This window comes from Phaenicophaeus curvirostris, chromosome 8 (genome assembly GCF_032191515.1).
Source record: "Phaenicophaeus curvirostris isolate KB17595 chromosome 8, BPBGC_Pcur_1.0, whole genome shotgun sequence".
Classification (NCBI taxonomy): Eukaryota; Metazoa; Chordata; class Aves; order Cuculiformes; family Cuculidae; genus Phaenicophaeus; species Phaenicophaeus curvirostris.
In genome coordinates, this window is record NC_091399.1 from 16,522,537 (window position 1) to 16,543,739 (window position 21,203).

General features: G+C 47.8%; 1 protein-coding gene across 1 annotated transcript; it reads right to left on the reverse strand.

Annotated features, from left to right (window-relative positions):
• Positions 1–4,762: 4,762 nt before the first annotated feature.
• LOC138723323 (tudor domain-containing protein 5-like) lies at positions 4,763–19,778 on the reverse strand. Its single transcript, XM_069862270.1, has 11 exons — positions 19,725–19,778; positions 17,395–17,419; positions 16,642–16,734; positions 15,628–15,755; positions 12,625–12,847; positions 11,543–11,777; positions 9,967–10,033; positions 8,827–9,027; positions 7,265–7,432; positions 5,361–5,507; positions 4,763–4,924 (listed from the first exon to the last, which is right to left on the reverse strand). Exons 1-11 carry the CDS (start codon positions 19,776–19,778, stop codon positions 4,763–4,765), a joined length of 1,503 nt encoding a protein of 500 aa, XP_069718371.1.
• Positions 19,779–21,203: the final 1,425 nt, after the last annotated feature.

Consider the following 21,203-nt stretch of genomic DNA (forward strand, 5'->3'; position numbering starts at 1 on the left):
TCGAGGACCCCCAGAACTCCTTTAAGGACCCCTAGAAACCATCTAAGGATGCACAGGACCCCTCTAGAATCCTCGTGACGACTCTAGGGGTCGCCAGGACACCCCGAATAACTCTAAGACTCCTCAAAACCCCTCGAGAGCCCTGCAGAACCCTCTAGGCCCCCGCAGGATACCCTGAATCCCTCTAAGAACCCCCAAAGGCCCCTCTAGGGACCCCAGGACTCCTCTAGAACCCCCCGAACCCAATTACAGACACCCAGAAGCCCTCTAGGCCCCCGCAGGATACCCTGAATCCCTCTAAGAAGCCCCAAGGCCCCTCTAGGGACCCACAGGATCTCTCTAGACCCTCCAGGACCAATCTAGGGACTCCCAGGACCCCCTGAATCCTTCTAAGAAGCCCCAAGTCCCCTCGAGATCCTCACAGGACCACTCCAGGGACAACCAGCACCCCTCTAGGGACCCCCAGAACTCCTTTAAGGACCCCCAGGAACCCTCTAGGGATTCCCCAAGACCCCTCTGGAATCCCCTAGGATCCTTCTAAGACCCCCCCAGGGCCCCTCTAGGGACCTGCAGAATTTCTTTAGGGACCCCAGAACCACTCTAGGGCCCCCCAGGGCCCCCGAATCCCTCTAAGAACCTCCAGATCCCCGCAAGACCCCTCAAGGGACAACCAGGAACCCTCTAGTGACCCCCAAAACCCATGGAAAGATCTCCAGGACCTCTCTAGGGACCCCTAAGACTCCTCTAGAACACCCCAGGATACTTCTATGACCCCCCCCCGCCCCGGACCCAAGAGGGGTCCTAGAGGGGTCCTGGGGGTCCCACAGGGGTACGGGGGAGGGGGTTTCATCTCCAGAGGGGTCACAGTCACTTTATGGTCCCTGAGGCACCTTTCTCTTTTTCCAGTGCCTTAAGGAACAAATGTACAAACAGGGACCTGCCAGGCATGGGAAATGTGAGCTGAGATGCTCTGAGAAGGGAGACGGCACCACATAGCTGGGAAGATCAGCCCAGGCCACCCTGGAGCAGGGAGCAGCTCCGGGTGGGTTTTCTGTCTCTCACGTGCTGAGGGGGTCCAGGCTCAGGGTTAAGGCTCAGTTCCTCATGCACCTTTTCTCTTGATTGAAAGGGCATGGAAAACTATTCAAGCACTTGCAGACACGTGAATGGCAAAAGCTTGTAGGAAAACATGCTATCCTGACAAGCGAAGCACCAGCAAAGGTACATGGGAGCACAGCAGAGCCCTGCGCCCGCCTCCAACAGGTACCCAGGAGTGTGCAAGAAGAGTGATGTGCAGTGCTAACAGCCCAGAATATGCTTCCTCCCTCCCAGACTGGCAGGTTAGGGTGCTCCCAAGTCACAGGCAATGTCCCGACGCTGCTTAATACTTGCTGGCTGCTCCCTTGCTGCACATAGAAGCCCCTGGTGTCCACGCACCCTGTCTTCCAGACCCTGACAGAATCTCCCCGTTCCCAATTTCCCGGGACATCCCATGCTGAGCCGCAGCGGAAGCCGTCCCCAAAAGCCCCCAGCAACACTTCCAGGCAGCTGCAGGACCCACTCCATCCCAGGCAGGGCACGGGGATGGAGGCAACCCCAGCTGGGAACAGGGCTGCTGCCCACCCAGCAGTCTTTGCAGCTCCTCATCCCCCACAGAAGAAGAGTTCTATGCTGCAGGGAGCCGAGCTGTGGAGCCCAGCAGGGACACGGCAGCAGTGGGGACAAGCAGGGGAGGACACACGGGTCTCCTTCGGACACCCCAGCCCAGCCCCAGGTCCCACGTGCTGCAGCAGAAAGGGTGCTGTTGGGACAAACACCCCATCGCCCGGTGCTCCGAGCAAGCTCAGCTCCCTTTCATCCGCTCCCTTCGCTGGACGACAAACGTGTGAGACAAGCCCCCAGTCTGAAGCCAGAAACCTCCCCACAGGGTTGTACAGCCCCTGCCTGCTCAAGCCATAGCTCCCCACCTCTCTGCTCCCATCTCCTTCACTAGCTTTCCCTGCTAATAAGCCCCAGATTCTCTCTGCATTTTTTTTTTTAGCCCTTTCACATCCAAATCCACCCCCAAATGCTGAAATCAAAACAAAATAGTCACAACATCCTGAAAGAGTTTGGGTTGAAAGACAGCTTTAAAGACCGTCTCATACCATCAATAAACTTCTTATGCTGGGCTTTTAACCGTTTCAGCGTTCGTGTTAAATCCCACCTTGAGCCTTTCTTGGGGCTCAGCAGCAAAACACACCTCTGGCACATTTCGGGGTGGGCAGAGTGGCCCCTGAAGCCCTGAAGAACAGTCCAGGCAGCAGCAAAGCAGCTGAATGTCAGCATTCGCAGCCAGGGCACATCTCTTCCCACAACTTTTCTCTGCATTAATAAACTCAGGCCCAAGAGGATTTCTTGCCACAGGCAAAGAGCTACGTAAACAAGGCCAATGTCAAGCTTCAAGCCTTTTCTTACTGGATTCTTTATAGATCTCATTCAATATCTGTACCACGGGATTCCCGATGCTTCGTAGGTGTGGCATCCCGATCCATCAACAATTCAGAGCATCCTTCTCTCGGGGAAGGAGATTTCCTTTTGCAAGTTCTCAACATCACCATGGACTGAGGCCACAGCTGGGATACAACCACCTCTCCTAAGAGCAAGGAGCGTGTGGAGCATCCGTGAAGTCAAAAATCAAAAAACCATTTCCCCACACAACGTCAAAACTGCTTGTGCGCTGAGGGAGTGAGGGATAGGTAGTCCACTTCCCTCTCCTAAACTTAGAAGATATATAGCACAACGTCACACTCTAATGCAGTGCTTCAGAACAACAGCCAAGAGCAATAAATCAGTACCAAATCAAACCGTTTTCCTGAAACATTAAACATTTCTGAACAAAGAAAACAACAGCGTGGTCATACCGGTGGCCTTTGCTACTCCAGGCAGCCTTCCTTGGCAGTTGCTCAGCCTTCTTCCCCTCTTCTCAAGTTCTTTCTCAGGCTGGGGAACCACTGCAAGTAGGAACCGCAAGTGGCTAAGCGAGCAGCTGGGAACAAGGCAGCTAGCGTGACAGGAGGGACAAGCAGTTTCAGAGACGGCGCTTGGTCACACAGCCCGCTGGCACCGCACAGGCCAACCTCGGCACTTCTGGGCAAGTCTGTTCCTCACTTCCTCTTTCCCTGCATAAGGAGGAACACAGAAAAGAAAGACGGCATCGACAATGGCAACTCTCAGAGCTCCACTTTAGACTGATGTCCCTTTTGCCTAGACCTTACCGGGTCATGGCGAGAGGGCTTTCTACTGCACAGACAACTGGTATCGAGGACTCTTCAAGAGAGGGAAGTGTCTGCAAAGGTATATCAAAAACTCATGAGAAGGCAGGATTAGTACATTCGCTTCATCGACTGCCCTGGTCTGTATCCTCTCTCAATTGGAAGGAGAGCAACTGGATAATTTAAAAACAAAACACCAGTAATTACTAACAACTTTGGCCAAAGGGCAGCTCTCCTGCACAGCAAGCTGGAAAGAGGAACACATTAGCACAAGATACAAATCACCACGTCTTAGCAAAGAGCGAACAGCCGGCTCACCTCTCGGCAGCCCCACGCAGAACAAATTATGGCAGCAGAGGGAGTTTCTGCAAGGGAGCGGGAACAGAGTCAGAGGCCGTCGCTCTGCATTTCTGCTCAAATTAAGCAAGTTCCAGGGACGATTACCCACCTTTCGGCCACAGACAGGTAATACAGCCAACGTTTGTATTTGTTAATGCAGCCCGGACGAGAAAGATAGCGAAACAACAGACAAGCAACTATTCCCCTTGCCCAACTACGGCTGTTCAAAAATCCGGTACTTGCTCTCTAGGCTTCTTCTGTTGTCAAGGCAGCAGAAGAGAGCCATCCATCCTCACAAGGGGTGAATCGCCATTCAAAGCTGCTTCACACTTGGGTGGAAGTGTGATCAGAGGATTAGCCCACAACAAAACAATTGTTTTCACAAAAAAAAAAAAGGATTTAAACAACATAAACTGGCCTCCCCAGGGGACCACAAGGTGCTCCTGAAGCAGCACGGAGAGCTACATGGCTGGGCAGCAGAAATTCTGCGCTGATAGGACACCCATACAGAATAACTTGGATGAGAGGTGAATCCAATTAACCAACCGGACTCTGCTCGATACCCACCAGCCCACTGTAAAATCCCCACCTGACATGCAGTAAAAATAAAAACTGCTAGGACAAGAGTTTAAAAAAAAAAAAAAAAGAACCAAACAGATGTAAAAGATGACTATCACCTCCTCTTGCCACCCATGCTATCCTCACTGGGATAGGCAGCATCACTGCCGCTCCACAGCAAAGCAGAAACAGACAGGGTGCAAGGGTGGACGCTAAAAATGTCTGTTAGCACACAAGAGGCAGATGAGAGCAGGTACCCTAGAGAGTGTTTGAGGAGCAGGGAGTAGCCAGGCCTTCTCTGGTCCAGTTAGCAAATCCCTATGCTTTGGAACTCGCCGTTTAATACTTGTGGGGAAGTACTTAAGTCAGCTCACAAGGACCCTATTGCTATCTGCTCATCTGCCTACTTCTCATCTCACCTCATTGTACTTTCTCCCCACGCTTCCTAGGAGAGGTTTTCCCTCCTCTCTCCTTCTCTCAAGGTCCCTTTCCAGCTTGCTTTCCCTCCATCCCCTTCAGGTAACATCTCCCAGCGCCACCAGTTCTTCCAGCTCTGCTTTAGACTGTCTGAGAGCCAACTTCCCCCTCGTCCTTCTACAAAGCGCTTTGTCTCAGTCACTCTCAATCTCCAGATGGGTAAGGAGCTGCGGATATCCAAAACCTTGCAGGCACACTCCCATTTCCAGCTCTATAACACCTTCTGTGACTCGACAAACCCTGAGTGACGCCGGCTCCCTGCTGAACCCAAAGGAGAGCGCAGGCCAAAGGCCATGCTGCAGGCCCGGCCAGACTCATTACCATTATCATTAACCACTATTTAAGCAGTAAAGTTGTGTTACTGGTGCCACACAATGCCTCAAAGCACAGCCCAAAATGCCACCCTCTCAAACCCATCCCCCTAACCCAGGGGGGACCTCTGAGTGATCCAGGAAAACCCCACAATGACTCCCAGTAACCCTCAGGACTGTGCATGAAAGAGAAAGAAGAGTAGTCTGCTGCCCACCACACCTCAATGCACCAGCAGAGCACTAGTCGAGCACCCGAGCACCCGTAACACCAGAAACAACAGCAAGGAGGAAAACACAGCCCCGAGGCCATGCCAGACACTTTAAAAAAAACAAAACAAAAACCACAGGTCAAAGCAATTCACACAACCTAAAACCAAGAATAACCCTCCTCAACTGCAATAGCTCTGCTCAGGGCTCTCACCTTAGCCTCTGTGATGAGCTCTGGAGGACTTTCTTTTGTATCCTCCTGTGCAGGTTCAGGGTCTCGGTCCGTTGTGCTTTGCACACTGGCTTCATCCAAAGCTGGCCACACATCCCCCTCTAACTCCTCCTCAGCAGAGAGGTGCCACTGCCAAGGAGACGGACAAAGCAAGGAAAGCTACTGACTCCCACTTTCATTTCTGTACTCCACAGGAAAACTTACCACCTGGAAAGGACAGTTTTATCTGAGCAATCTTTTCTGGTTATTGCTTGCTGCCTTCTGAGGAATTTCACCATGGAGAAGTGCCTTCACACAGCACAGCTGAGACAACTCAGCGTCCAGCCATTTTGCACTTAAGGGCAGAGGAGGGGGTCGAGTTAATCCTGACAAGGCAAATCTAAGATTGGACAACACAAAGGGAGTTCCCCACTGCCAAAGAGGAGTTCCCAGAAAACGCTAGCCGAGCAGTACCAAGAGTCAGACGTATTTCATCCCAGTTCTAAACACTTTGAGCAATTATTAGAGTTGATACTGATGGTGACATCAGTGATGCACCGAGGAGGAGAGGAATCGTTTCGAGCAACTAAACAGAATAGCAGAAAAGAGAGGATTACTGTTCCTGGAAAAGGATTCTAAGACCCTTCAAAACAGAAGAAAACCTGAAGGCACTTACATTCCTCTAGTCTCCAAATTGCCAGCTCTGTCTGACATTTACACACATGGATCTTGCTGCACTTAACCAGATTTTACCATAAAAATCACAATAAACTCAGATTTGCAGAGTCTCGGTCACATTCATTTCTCCCACATAAAGACGATGTTTGGGACCTTCAGTTCAGATGATGTATTGACAGTGCAAGCCCACCAATATCCAACACGTGCAGCTTATAGTTTCCCTAGCCCAGACACACAGTTGGCTAAAATAAAACCTGGCTAAAATGACCGCTTTACAAGTTACCGACATTACAGTAACTCTTACGTTTTTACGTTTCAGAGGAATGTCAGAAAAACAGCCCTGGAGCCGGCCCACTGCTGAACACTTCAACAGCTGACAGTTACTTGGCGTCAGTAGTAAAATGTGTCATGAAAAAACTACAATTTAAATCACACAAAAGTAGAGAGAGTGACCTGTAAAACAATACCCCTGGTGTTTCTAACGGTACCGTGCTAGACTGCGCTCAAGACCTGGATTTTACTCCCTGCTTAACCCCTCTGTTCATCATTCTTTTTCATCCATTAAATAATAGCAAAGGGCTCCTCTCTTCAACCTGCTCTGAAATCAAAGGCGTACAGCAGTATCCAGACCTGAGTATCGGTCGCTTTTAGAGTTAACTTTTAAAAAAAACTCCAGTTGTGTACAACTTTAACCCCTGTAACAATCAAGACTGCAAATGGATTCCTTTCGGAGAAGTTTAAAATGAGCAAGACCCTTAAGGCAAACAAGACATCACTAGTTCTTCTGGTCCTTTCCCACACGTAAATGACACTCCGAGTTATTACACATCCTTTGCCAAACCCCAGAGACACTAGAGGAGACCACACCACCTCTTGGCTCCTGGGGTGCAAACTAGAAAACTGCTAAGTCAAACTCATCTCAGGGATCTGGTACTGGTCTGAGTTCTTGGAGTCCATTCTCCCTCTAACTCAAAAACGACGGTGCACATGGAAGGTTGGAGAACTCACTGAGCACAGACTCCCTGAAGTCTGCAAAGGGATCAGAGGTCAAGCAGAGACGGACGTATTTATGGTCCACGTGTAATTGTTGTTACGTCACGGTTCTGCTTGCTTTTTATAAAAGCAAAGGAAAAAAAACCACTCCACAAGACACTGCATAGGACTAAGCCAACACATGTACTGATCCCTGGAGCCAATTCCACTGAACGATAGTCACACCGCAGCCAAACTCTCACCTGTTCCCACAGTTCATCCTCATCCAGCTTCGAGCTTGCTATGTCACTATTTACGTTCAAAGATTCCTGCTGCGAGCGAAGGTGTGGCTCCACGGGTTCAGCATTCTCCTGCTTTCTGCTGGGCTCAAGATACAAGGCTGAAGGATTCACTTCCTCAAATCCCTACGAACAAATAAAACCCCAACAGCTGAGTCAAGAAAAGTAAGTTGTCACCACCATAAAGAATAAAAAGAATTCTAATGGGTTTTACAAAGAAGCACACCACCCACAAGTGGTGTGAGCTCTGAATTCTTGTAGAAATTGTCTTACTAAGAAAATCAACTCCCTCCAGCAATAAAATCACCCAGCAATAGCCCCCTACCTGCTAAATGGAACACGCACACGCAAAAAGACAATTATTGGATTTAATCCTGCCAAAATACGCATTCTGCATCTACTAAACGAAACAACAGATACGAGCACTCCGGGCTGCAAAGCCTGACTTTCTGCTGAGATACAAAACTGTTGCAGCACCTTTCTAAAGGTTTTCGTATCCACAGACTTCTTGCTGAAACGGAGCTGAGACATTCAGGCAACACTGATGGGCCTAAATCATAAATGCTCTCTGTGCTGGCTCACAGCTTCCATCTCTGCTCAAGGCACAACATGCAATCTACCCTGGTTACACCGTCCAGCACTATACATGTCACTGGCAAAGAAAGAGACTTTGTAAGCCAAGACCATATCTATAATTCAGTTTAACGGCACAACCAATCTCCGGGGCCTAGAGCAGGAAAGGCCAAAATTATTTATTTAACTACCCTGTTCCTCACTCAACTGCCCGTGCCACTGGCTAGCAGAAAAAATGGACATCAGACTGGATATCAGACAAAAAAATTTTCACAGAAAGGGTCATCGGGCACTGGTAGAGGCTGCCCAGGGAGGTGGTTGAGTCACTGTCCCTGGAGGTGTTTAAAAGACAGGTAGACAAGGTGCTCAGGGACACGGTTTAGCGGCAGATAGGAATGGTTGGACTCTACCATCCAACCTGGCAATTCTACGATTCTATGCAGCGCTACTTGAAGCCAGACAGTAACATCTAATGGACTTGCTCTCATGGTCTGGATGACTCGGAGGCCTCAACTTATGACTAACAAAACCTACCGGAATTAACAATGTTTAGAAAAGTTACAAATACAACTCCTCAATTCCATCCCAGCTTGGCCTCATGTTCAGAACACCTATTCTCCTTTTCTGCAATATTAACAAGCTAATCCACTTTAAAAATCCGTACCGAAACCTTCTAATCCACTCTTAGAAGTCACGATGAAAAGAGTTTGTTCTGCTAAACCAGAACATCTCTGCTGTATCATCGAATTCCACCTTACCCAAAAAGAAAGCTGTCACCATAGACACCGTGGGATACAGCCCCAAAACAGTAAATTGCAGGGAAGCAGGGAATACCGGTTTTGCTCTTCACAAAACTACCTGCTTCAAGGTAAAGATCTCTCCACTACAGGCACCCAACCAATCCTTTCCCTGCCTTTCCTGTCAGAAGCACACGCCTCCCTCCTGACCTGGGAAGGAACCTTCTTCCCACAGATGTCAGCACATCCCCTACTGCTCAAGACAGCGTGGAAGTAGATATCGTCCTTAGTGGCCGCGTCACACAGGAAGAGATGACAAATGCCATTCACATATTCATCCACGACGCCCACAAGTAGCTTGGAATCACACAGCTTCTTGAATAGGAGAATCTCATCATTGGACCGTGAACCCTGAAGAAGAAACGAGAATGTTGAGTTACTATAAACAGATCAACATCCAATGCCCGAGATTTGTCCTTGTGAGTACTTGTCAAGAAGGCAGTGAAGCCAGGTCAGGCTAGGGACAAATACAGGGAAGTCAGGCAGACAAGCTTCCCAGCACTGAAGTAAATCAAACTACCCCAAGGCCGCAGTGCTAGGCACACTGGGAAGCCCTTTCACCCTAAACGTCTGTTTTCAAACACGCTTCAATGGTGTTCACCGCTCATTTTTACCACAACTGCCTAAAATATTGTTGCGCCTTTCTTTTTTAATTTCTGGAATCACATAATTAGAGACTTTAAAAGTGTCAGGTTTTGGAAACTGCTAAGCTTCACTGCAAAGAAAATTGTGATTCTTTAACCCTCAAAAAAACAGAGGAAATAACTTTTTTAAAATAATCTCTTTACAACGCAGAAGAATCAACCGTGCTCATGCGCTTTCCTTCAGAGACTGTATTTCTCAGGTGTCTTGACCAAGAGGCTTCCCAGCACGGAGGAACTTTTTTTATGACCTCTATAATCCTTTGGCTACGCTGACTGCATCAAACCAACTCACTCAAAGAAAGCTCTGTCACAGAAGACAGATTTAAAACAGAGGCCTGGAGCTAGCAAGACTTCAGAAGGACCAGGGAGAACTACCGGCAGGGGAAGAAACAAGTCTGTTCATTTGCTTAACGGCAGCTATCTGTTTCTGCAACAATATGAGCAAGAATACTCTGACTGGAAGGAAAACAGACAGCGGAAGAGCAATCCCCTGCAGAGACAGACACTTAGGCAGTCACACTCCGCTGAACATAACAGCAGCAGGACCCAAATTATTCCAAAGGTTTGCCCTTGTCAGGAGAAAAAGCCAACCTCGACTTGATGGCTGTCACGCATACGTCAAAGAAAACTGCATGTGAGCACGTACCCCCACGGGTTTTACCCACGCCAAGGAACACGGGATGGCCTCAGCAGGGAGCTTCAAGTAGCACCGCCTACAACGCAAAAAAAACCAAAACCTGTTACAGGAGTAAAGGAGCAAAACCAGGCAGAAGAGCAGAACTTCCTCCTCTTCTGGGTTTTAAGATCAGCTTAGGAATAGAGAGGCACATATCGCATTTTGTGCTTACGAATAAAGCCCGACAGCAGCTTTGGAAAACACTCCGTAGCCAGAGAAGGGGCACAGCAGAAATAGCAATAACAACCGGTCCCTTACGCCTTCCCTTGCCCAAGCATCCTCTCCTCATAACCTCTTTTGATAAGAAAGTTATGGACAGAGAAAAATCACTTTTGAAACACAGAATGCCTACGGCCAGGCATGAATAGAGGCAAATGAGAGGGCAGAAGCAAATATGGGGAAGGTACTGAATTACAGAGGAGAACGAGTACCTCTGACACCACAAATGCTCCCAACTGGGAGGATGTCTGTTCAAGAGATGTTTACGTCCATTCACAAAACTCAGGGAAGAGGATTAGGGAGCTTGCTCGAAAGTGACAGAAAGGGGCAAGAGTGAATAAAGGAAGAGGAAAGGGTTTAGCCCACAGCGATGATAAGCAAAGGGCTTGGAGTGATCTGCACCGCAGATCTTGTTCTTAACGTCACCTCACGCATTAACATGTAAGCGAGGAAGTACCTGCAAGGCACTGCTACGGGAAAAAAAAATCCAAATAGACACTTTCTAGGAAACCTGCGTGGTGGGATGTCTTCCTGGAGAGTGACAGGCCCAGCAGCCTCACCCTCATCCCTGGGAAGGCGATGGAACAGCTAATCCTGAGAACCATTTCCAGGCAAATGAAGGACAAGAAGGTAACTGGGAAGAGTCAGCATGGATTCACCAAGTCACACTTGAGTAACCTGCCAACTTGCTAGGATGAAACGACTGGCCTGGCAGGTGAGGGGAGAGCAGTGGTGTTGTACACCTTGGCTTCTATTAGGCTTTTGACACCATGTCCTGTAAGGTCCTCAGAGAGAACCCAGTGAAGCACGGGGACTGAGTGTGCAGACAGCGAGGTAGACAAAGAACTGGCCCAAGGGGCAGGCCCGGAGCATGGCGATCAGTGTTGCACTGCTTCGTACAGCTCTGCTGGAGGCCAGGAACTAGCAGCGAACCTCAAGAGTCAATACTAGGTCCAACACTGCTCAACATCCTCGTTAATGATCTGGATGGTGGGGTAGAGTCTACCTACAGCAAGTCTGCTGATGATCTCAAACTGGGAGGAGCGGCTGATATGCCAGAGGGTCATGCTGCCATTCAGAGGGACCTCGGCAGGACAGAGAGAAGGGGCAGACAGGAACCTCGTGAAGTTCAACAAAATCCTGTCCTTGGGGAGGGTACTGGAGAGGTCATGGAGTCTCCACCCTGGGAGATAGTCAAAAGCCTTCTGGGCACAGTCCTGTGCAGCCTGCTCTAGAGAGCCCAGAGAAGCTGGAGAGGATGTCCTCCAGAGGTCACTTCCAACCTCAACTATTCTGCGATTCTGCCACCCATGTGCCATTTACTTACTTGAGGAACCTCAGGCGAGACCTTCGGATGATTCCCAGGTTTCCGTAATCTGCGTAGAACACCTCTGCTTCTTGGTCATTGATCACGCGGTGGATGATAACGCGGTACCACCATTTTGAGACCGTTACACAGCAAAGCTGTCCAGGACGTACTGAAGACTCAGGCATGACAGAACGATCAGAAACAAGTTTACTCAAGTAACAATGTCTGCCAGAGATCACAATGAAAAACTGTGCTTGGTAGGGCGCAGGAGATGGATAAACAGAAATACACTTCAGGGTTCAGAAGAATCCTCATTTCTCAAAGCCTCCACGAGACGGATTTTCAGGAGTTGTTCTAATAGATAGTTTATGTTTCTGTTCTACTTAAACCAAGTGACAATAAATACACAAACCTAAACTTTTAACATTTAAATTGTATTCTTGGGGTCCAACAAAAAGTTAACTAATGGGCGCTAATCAGCGACTAAATACAGCCATTCTAGTCGTTCACTTTTAACATTACCCTGACTTGGCACAGGGCTTCTTACGAGCCAGGTTCCGGAGTCCTGGCTTACACACACAGTACCTGTCTGCAGCCTGCGACCACACGTTTGCCCCACGGACATCCAGTATTTACTTTGGCACACGACTAACAACAACTGCAGCGTAGTGGAAGAGTCCCAAACGCACAACGTACCTGACAGACAAACCCACTGATGGGGTTTTGCTTTCAAATATAGATATGACTAACGCTTATTACCTGCTGCTTTTGGTAAGTGCTGGAGATGGAAGTAAAAGCCTTAACCAAGCACATCAGCAATAGCAATGTCAACAATACAGAACCCTCAAGTTCCTTTCCACAACTTTTCCAGGCTTTTAAAGTTTAAGGCCGTCTAGGACACAGCCAAACTATTAGCGATACTTACTGCTTGCTAGATAAAAGGAATGGGGAAGCATTATGATTATGTGATTTAGTACGGCACTGGCATCTCCACATCCAGAAGTCAAGCCTGTAGTGACGGTAACAAACAGCCGGGTGCCCTGTTCCCTCAGTGCAAATACCCAGGTAATAGCACAGAATCAGCATAGCACGTCCTCAACTCATCTCAAACATCATATCCTGGAGTTTATCGGATGTTTCTGCGTGGCACGCTTGGATGTAGAACCGGCTAGGAGAGATTATACATTCCACAAAGACTCCCACCAAACACAAGCGCTCCAATGGTGGGAAACCGCAAAGGCTTCTGTCCTGAACAGCATCAGGGGGAATTTCTGGAGTCGTTGCCAGATTGAAGATTGACAGCTTCAAATCTAAATCTTGACACTACAAAGGGACAAGAGGAAAGTAGCGCTCAGAAGTCTTGCTACGCCCTGAACACACATAACTGGCCTCTGCATTAAGGTAAAAAAGTAGTTCTGCTTTCCTGGGAACCCATGAATTACTGAAGATCAGAGAATCCCAACAAATAGCGCAAACTCGGATTAAAACTGTCCCTGGGATCCTAACACCTATTTTCACACCCTCCACCTTCCTTCTCTCTTTCCTCCCTCCTGTGTAAAGAGGGGTGCAACAAAAATACCTTCCTCATATTCCTTCAAGGAATAAAGAAGAGGAACCGATGACACGTTATGTATTTAGACAAAGATATTGAATGGCTACTGATAAAGAGAAAAAAAAAAAATCAAAAACTCACACCAAAAAAACCCACCCGCTTGTTGGATTTTACCCCAAAGATGCTGTTTCTATCTTCTGTCCCCATGAAAGAGCACATGACTGAAGTAGAAAAACTATCTGAAAACAATTCAAGACACAGAAGGCACAAATGCATCTCACACACACCAGAGCTATTTCCCAAAAGATAAAAACATACAAACGCTACAAATCCTATTCTTTTCTCATTCTAGGCAAATTTGTACATCAGTTCTTGGCACAGCTTGCAATTTTGCATCATTCTTTAGCTGCTGTAAACTTTATTCCACTTGAACCAGCGTGCATGGAAACCTTAATCAGACATCAGCTACTTTCACTGCCTCCAGAGATTCGGTTTGTGCCAACAAACAGCACTCCTCCAGCGTCCAGAAGTCAAAACTATTCCAGTTTTACTCATTGTGAATATGCTACGAGTTACCACTGCATCACACACCAGACAACTTACAGGAAATTTGTCTTCCAGCACACCCCACTGCTTACACGGCTACAGTCAACCGAGAGACAATACTAGCCCTTCGAACCGTTTTTTAAAAAAGCAGATTAGAGTCTCTCCTGCAGACTGAGCGAGGAAGAACACCCTTGAATTCTTTTTGTTAAAAACTTTGACTAAAACATTGAGTTAACCAGGCAGTTAACATTTTTGAGTTAAAGAGTACCTGAGGGAATTCTTGCCTGAGCAGCAGCAGCACCTCTAAAATCCCCTTACATTTCATGGATTTCCTCCCAGAAGTGCCAGTCAACAGTGATATTGCCAAGGGACAGGTTTGCTCCATGAAAGCTCCTCACGTCAGACTGTTACGGGCACACGTGATGTTTATCACGTAGTTCACACGTTGGCAGAGACAACAGACACTTCTTTGAAAGACGTAGAAATGTCTACTTAAAAAACACCTTCACAAAATAGCAAGAAAATTATAAGAAAAAGGTAAACAACCGAACACACTGTAAAACTAGCCCTAGAAGAGGCACGGCTCGTAAGACTGGCTAACTCCTTGCCTTAAGCCAGAGCGGCAGCTGCCAAGAGTGGTGTGGATGACAACTTTCCTTCTGCTCGGCACGGCAAGAAAAAGCTGCCAAGAGCAGCAGCTCTATATATTTGACCCTTCTCGGGGCCGAGCAGATTGACTCGGCCCTTGTCCCTCATTTGTCCCTTACAACGCTTCCGCTATTGGCGTCTCATCACCAGATACTTCCATACCTTACAGCAGGCCAGGAATCAGGTCGCATCTTTCCCCTCGACTTGGCAGCATCTTGAAATCTTGGTTCACTGCCTACCCAAACACATTCCAGCTCACTTTCCTCCTCTCTAGGGCACTTTTAAAACAAACCAGCAAAACTGGTGCTTCATGGCAAACACGAGTTGTACAAACACGTTCCAAGACTCGCCCTGCTAGAATCTTTAAACAGATTCCCTTTGCGACACATAAGATGAAAAAAAATGGGGCTACGTGGACCATCTCTCTCCCTTTTCTACCCTTCCCACAAGCAGACTTTGTTTGATCTAGGGAAATTCCCCACGAACTTCATCCCACCAGACGACAAGGTCTTATCAGAAGAGTCTGCCAAAGTTTTCTAAAGGGTATGTTTCTTGAAACACCGCAGAAAGTCCGACTCGTAGCCCTAAGCTTTCAAGTTCATTAAGTGAACAGCACACCAAATTCAGAAAGAATCCCTGCAACCCTTTCCCTGTCTAGGTACTCCAACTGTACAGTTGTGTAGAACCACCAGATGAGCTTGGCAGAGGAAATAATTCGCAGCAGGAGAACTTTCCTGAGAAAACAAAGGCCTAAAGATGCTCAAAAGAGGAAAAAAAAATAGAGGGGGCACAAAGAAATTCTCCCAAGCAGGTCTGGCAGGTCAGAGCCTCTGTACTTCTCCATCCCTTTCTAAAAATACATTGCTAAACCACAACAACAGCAACAAAACTTTCAAGTCCAACCAAAGAGCAGAGTGGCAACGACAGCACTGAGGTCTCCAAGGACCATTCCTCAGCTCTGCCACGTAGCTGCTAGACACTTAAACCCATGCTACTGCAGCAGGGGAAATGCCACACAGCTACTCTCAGAAGAAGGCTATTAAGAACACAAAAAGAATTGTCTCCACTCTTATTGGGGAACAAGATTATGCTTTACTGGCTTTGGATGATCTCCAACAGAGATCTCAAGACCAGAAAGAGACAAGAAAAAGACCTAGGCTGGAGGGCACATAGAGTTATATATCAGGTCAGTATGACTCTGGTCACCTCCAGCCTCATCTAAACTAGGTACAATTTTTTTTTGGAAGCAACAGTGCATCAACAATACAAACCAAGCAAAAACAAAAGCAGTGAAAAAAATTATCACCCCCTGGACGAAGACATGACAAAGCTACAGATCACTCATCCTGCCACTTACTTGTTTGAGGACATCACTCATATCTAGTGCTTGTCCTTCCACCGGCTCTGACTTCTCTTCTGCCGGCAGGTGAAACCACTTGGCATCACGGATGGGTTCCAAAGGAGGCATCTCAATTGCAGGTGCAGCTGTAAAGAGAGTTTAGTTGTTATTCTTTATTTACATATTAAGCAGAAGGAGAATACACCTGGCCATGAAAGCGTACAAGTACTAGTGCCATTTTCCTCATCTCTTGTAGCACCCACAGTCACGGGGATTTGCTTGAGAGGCATCCTTCGCCGTACTAATAAATTCAAGCAAAATAAAACACACTTGCTCTTGCAAGCATGACAAGGGCTAAATAAATTCCTAGAATGATGCTAAGAAAAGTCAGGCATTTGGCAGGAACCTTATGCAATCCTCTGCTTTCTCTCATAGTTGTTAGGGGAACGCTGAGGATATCTACAGGCTCTTCTTCAGAGAAGCAGTATAGCTATGCCTTTCAGATTAGTGCTTCAGCCTCAAAAAGCGCATCTGGAAGGCTTTACCAGCCTGCGGAGCCGACGTGCCAGAGATCCTTCTAGTTTTATTACCTGTTGCCTGGAATTACTAGAAATTCCAGTCCTATACACGCATTCAGAAAGGGCCTTAACATCCCTTCTTTCACCTCGCACTGAAAAACAGTGGCAAACTGCAGAAAACTTCCAGTTAAGCTCTCTGCTACCACAACAACACCCTTGTAACAGCTGCTTCTACAGTACCTCGCAGCCCTTCTGCGCTAAAGCCTAGGGAAACCAGGACTACGACAGCTACTGGAAAGGCAGCAACATCACTTGAAACACAGCTGCTTGGCAGCTACATACTTCCAGTTAAATAATACCCTCCCTCACCTTCTGGCATCTCTTTGTGCGCCCCACCGTGCGGCACCTCTTCCTTCGCTGTCTCACCTTCCAGCTACTTCCTCAGTCGCTGGCAGGACGGGAGCACTGGCTTTGCGAGGGAGACACTTTGTGTTCCTAGAGGGAAAAGCAGCACGTGCCTTCACAGCATCATTCTTTCGTGACTTAACACTTTCCTCCTGCCTGGCAACCAGTTTTGCAATACCTCTGGTGGTCTCATCTGCAATGGCTACCAAAGAAAGAAAGAAAGAAATTATGAGATTACCAAGACAGCAAACTACTGAAAGCTTTATACAAGCAAAGGTCCTCCTCTTTCCTATTCTCCCCACCCTCTTCAGAAGCAGGCGTGTCTTTCAAAACCAATCACACTAGATCGCATTTCCAACAGGGTAACTTTTACTCTCCCTTTGTGAACTGAAATGAACCAGATGAAACAGCCAAGAACCAACCTGCACCCTCATCCCTAGAAATCCAGATCCAAGCAGAAAGGTGGGTCCAATTCTTCGATACAGGATCACAAAAGGAAACTCATCTGCTGCAAGTTTTGTTGGGAAAATGATAAAAGTTCTTTGATACAGACTGAACTTCCTATAGAAACGTTACTGCACTTTCTAAACCAAGAGCAGAGTGCAAAATGTACAAAAAGAACTGGAAGCCTCTGTTATTTTCCAGGAGGAAGGAGGAGAAAAGTACAAAAAGGCAGATTAAGACACAGTAAGAAACATCAACGGCAAAAAAATTAAACAGAGCTGTATGAGAAAAAGAGTGACAGAGATACGTGACCTACAGCTCTGGCAACTCATTCTGCACCTCCTGGTTTTAGAGCATCGCTTCATACCAGTATGAGGTTCCAAACAACTCCTCCACTTTTACGGAAATAAAACCTCACCTTTGAGGATAAACGTGCCTTTCTCCTGAGGACAGATTCAGACAACGTCAGGCATTTTTGCCACCAGCTCCAAGGTGGATTGGAAGCCCAGGTCACGTAGAGGGAGAGGTTTGCCCATCATGGCCATGTACTCCCCTCTCCAGCTGTGCTGGGGTTAAACCCTCTTTATCGGTAATAAGCAGCGACCTCACCTCCTTCTTCCAGGCGCGGGGTCTCCTTGCTCTGTCCTACGTGCCCCCTTGCCCCTCGCAGAGCTCCCTGCATCCCTAATCCCCCTGTTAGCAGAATAACAAACACATAACCACACTAGGAGGTTATATGTGGTGCTTTATTTCGAGGCCCCGGGAACCAGGGGTACGCACCCAGATCTGGTTCCAAAGACCGTCACATCGCGTCCGCTTTTTATTCTCTAAAAGTTTTGCAATCTATTGTATATTCAACAGGTTACTTCATTATCTAATACATATGCATAGGTAGGTTACTTCATCGCCTTATTGCGACATCAGTCTCTATTGCGCCTGTGTAGCCCCCCTCTGGTGGTCGTCCTGATGAAGTAAGTAGTCTTCCTCAGATGAAGTAAGTAGTCTTCCTCGCATTGTCTTTATTACTTCTTGTTCTTTTGGCAAACTCGTCGGTTTTTCTTGGCTGGACCCGCACTTATCTCCACTTGACCGCTCAGGCATATCTTTCTTGCCTCCTGAAACCTATTCTTCTGTCTTTCACAAGATTTATGATGGTCTTCTGGCTGTTGCAGGTGTATGTTCTACTTGGGTAGGGTAGTTAATACGTACTTTTCCTAAGCACACCTGGATCCTATTTGTTGCATGAGGTCCTTTGAGCAAGTACCTCGGGGTCTGTTGCTAGGATACGTTAAGAATCAACAGAATCATGCAATTTTACATTCAGTCTTAGTTCTTGATTAGTCGATGATCAGTGTTTATCCTACTTTAAGTGTAACTTTCCTAGCACCCCCTGTGTCCCAAGTGGGAAACACTCATTCACTGGTAAAACCTTGAAAAGGATCAAGTCTTTGAGGCAAAGGCAATAACATTTTTGTTTTACAATTTGGCGCTGAATTGGATGCCCTTCTAGGAAAAGGCCTCACGCTTTACAAAAGCAGTGGGTATATATACTAGTTTTAGGCAAAGAATAGTGTAAATCCTCAAAGAATGAAACGGAGGCAATGGCATTGCTGGACAGTGAGCAGCAAGAGGGAGGTATGGATTATGGAAGGGGAAGGGCTGGAAAGCTGTGGGCTCTTTGACCCTGTACGGCCACAGAATAACTCCGCACGGTGAGTGCCATCGCACCCGCCTGGCACAGACACAGTTTTCCTTGGGGTGAGACACGGGAGACCCCAGCCAGCCTCACAGCCTCCTGGTGCTGTAGAGCTAGAGTGATCACGCAGGTTCTTGGGATGTGAACCTCCCTCCAGACCTGCTGGCTCTGCAGAGAGCTCCAAAGGCAAAGGGGCAAGAAGGGAAGAGCTGGAGAAGATCTAAGTGGGAGACGTGCAGTGTTGGGTAGCAACATACAGTGAGCAGCCCAAGCACTGTGGCTGAGAGGAGCTGGGAAGCCATAGCCAGGGTCCTCAAGGTTATAAAAGGTTACAACGACTCTGTTGTGTTATGCAAATTAGGAAGGTAACTGTTGAAGGCGGCTAAAGTTAAACAAGTTTGTAAAAGCAGAACGAACCCTAAATAAAACGGCTTCACTTGGATCACATTGATCGGTGTGTGTCGTCCTGTATTTTCTTCCGTCAAATGGCGCCCGAACAGGGGCCCTCAGGCGGCCTGCCGAAGGTGCCTTGAACGACTGAAGACGCGGCAGAGGGTATGGAAAAGCCGGCCGTAGGTGAGTGCTGTCCCCGGCACTCGGGAAAAAATTTTCAAGGGCTGCGCAGCTTAAAGAATTGAGGAAACTCGCCACTGGCCAGGCGAGCAGCCGGGGAGGAGATGGGGCAGGCGCGGACAGAATCTGTGCAGAAGCTCCTCCAACATGTGCTCTCCGTGAGAGGAATTACTCACGGAAAAGCTGCCTTGCAGTCTATGTTAACATGGGCTCATCAAAGCGGTGTTGTTACAACGACCACTGCCCTGTTCGAGGAAGAAATTGGGAGAGAATGGGACAGAGACTGTTTGATGAATGCTCGAAAGGAAATAAGAGCCTTTGGCGGTGTCTTACTCTTTGGCGGTTAGTTAAAGAGACGTTGTGTGATATGAAAGTCAAGCGAGAAGTTGCGGCATCGGCTTATGCTGCTCTGCATAGGAATCAAGAGAACAGTGGTGGTTCATTTGCATCTGCATTATCGTTCCGTGAAAGTAATTTACCCACGTAGGCACCACCACCACCACCACCTTCCAAAGATTGGCCTTCTCCTCCATTTCCCCCAGTGGAAGAACATGAGGAGGTTCACGCTACCGAAGGTGAGGGACGTAAAGGTCCTCCTTGGCCTCCTCCTCCAGAAAGTCCTTCAATTAATTCCTTAGAGGATTCGTTTAGTGAGGACTCTGAACATCCTGTGTCGCCCTCTCCTGAGTGCTCCAATTTCAGACAAGAATTTGGTAAACTGCTGGCAAAGCTGGAAGAAATTCGACTTCGCCAGGAAAAGGAGAGCCCTCCACCTGAACCACCTCCCGATCGCCCAGGAATGCAGCCACGGCCTGACCCGACTGCCCCGGCTCTGCCACCGATGGGGTTTGATACCGGGACTGGGGGGACCAGGTGGCGGGGGCCGGGAGCGCGTTCGCAGGGGGTAATTAGGGACACGGTTCTAGAAGGGGTAACTGTGGAAGCGTATCCTGTATTGTTAAATACACAGACAGGGGCGAGTGAATGGGAACCATTCGATTGGAAATTACTAAAAGAAGTCAAGGCTGCTTGTACGCAATATGGTTTGCAATCACCATTTACACAGGGTTTATTAGATTTTACATTTACGGGTCATACCCTTTGTCCTGCAGATATTCGGCAACTAGTTCTGTTACTATTATCCCCATCTCAGCGCCTTGCCTTTTATCAAGCTTGGGAACATCTGTGTGCTCAGGAAGCGGCAAAAGTACGCCAGCAAGGGGATCCACTTTATGGTGTTCAAACTCAAATGTTAATGGGTGCAGGACTTTGTAGTAGAACTGATTGGCAAGCTAATTTGAGTAACGAAGTTTTGGAGCTTGTTGCAGTTTTGGCCCAGAGAGCGCTTTACAGTGTAAAAGAGGAGAAGCCGAGTCCACCCTTTACGTTAATTCGGCAAGGACCGGCTGAACCATTTGCGCAATTTGTGGATCGATTGCATATTGCTATAGATAGAAATCCGGAATTGTCAGGGGAAATGAAACCAAAAATGTTAGACATGTTGGCTTTTGATAATGCTAATGAAAAAACTAAGCGAATTTTGGCTACCCTGCCGAAACAGGCAACTACTGCACAATATTTAGAGGCTATGGAAAGAGTGGCTGTGCAAGATCAGGCTACGGTTATGGCTGCAGCTATTAGAACTTCACTAAAAGAAAAAAATGAGAAATATGATAAACGGGACAAAACGTGTTTTAATTGTGGTAAAGCTGGCCATTTTTACAGCCGATGCCGTGCTCTGCGCCGACAATTTAAATTCAACAGAAAACGGTGCAGTAATTGTCTGAGTTCTCTCCACACTACTGCAGCTTGTAGAAATTCAGGAAAGCGATTGATGAGCGCAGGACGATCCCCCCGCGCGCCGACACAAATGCAAGGGACACCTCAGGGTGTTCGGACCGCTGCGCCACCGCTACAACCAGCAGTGCAGGAGTGTGTGAATCACAGAAATCACGAGG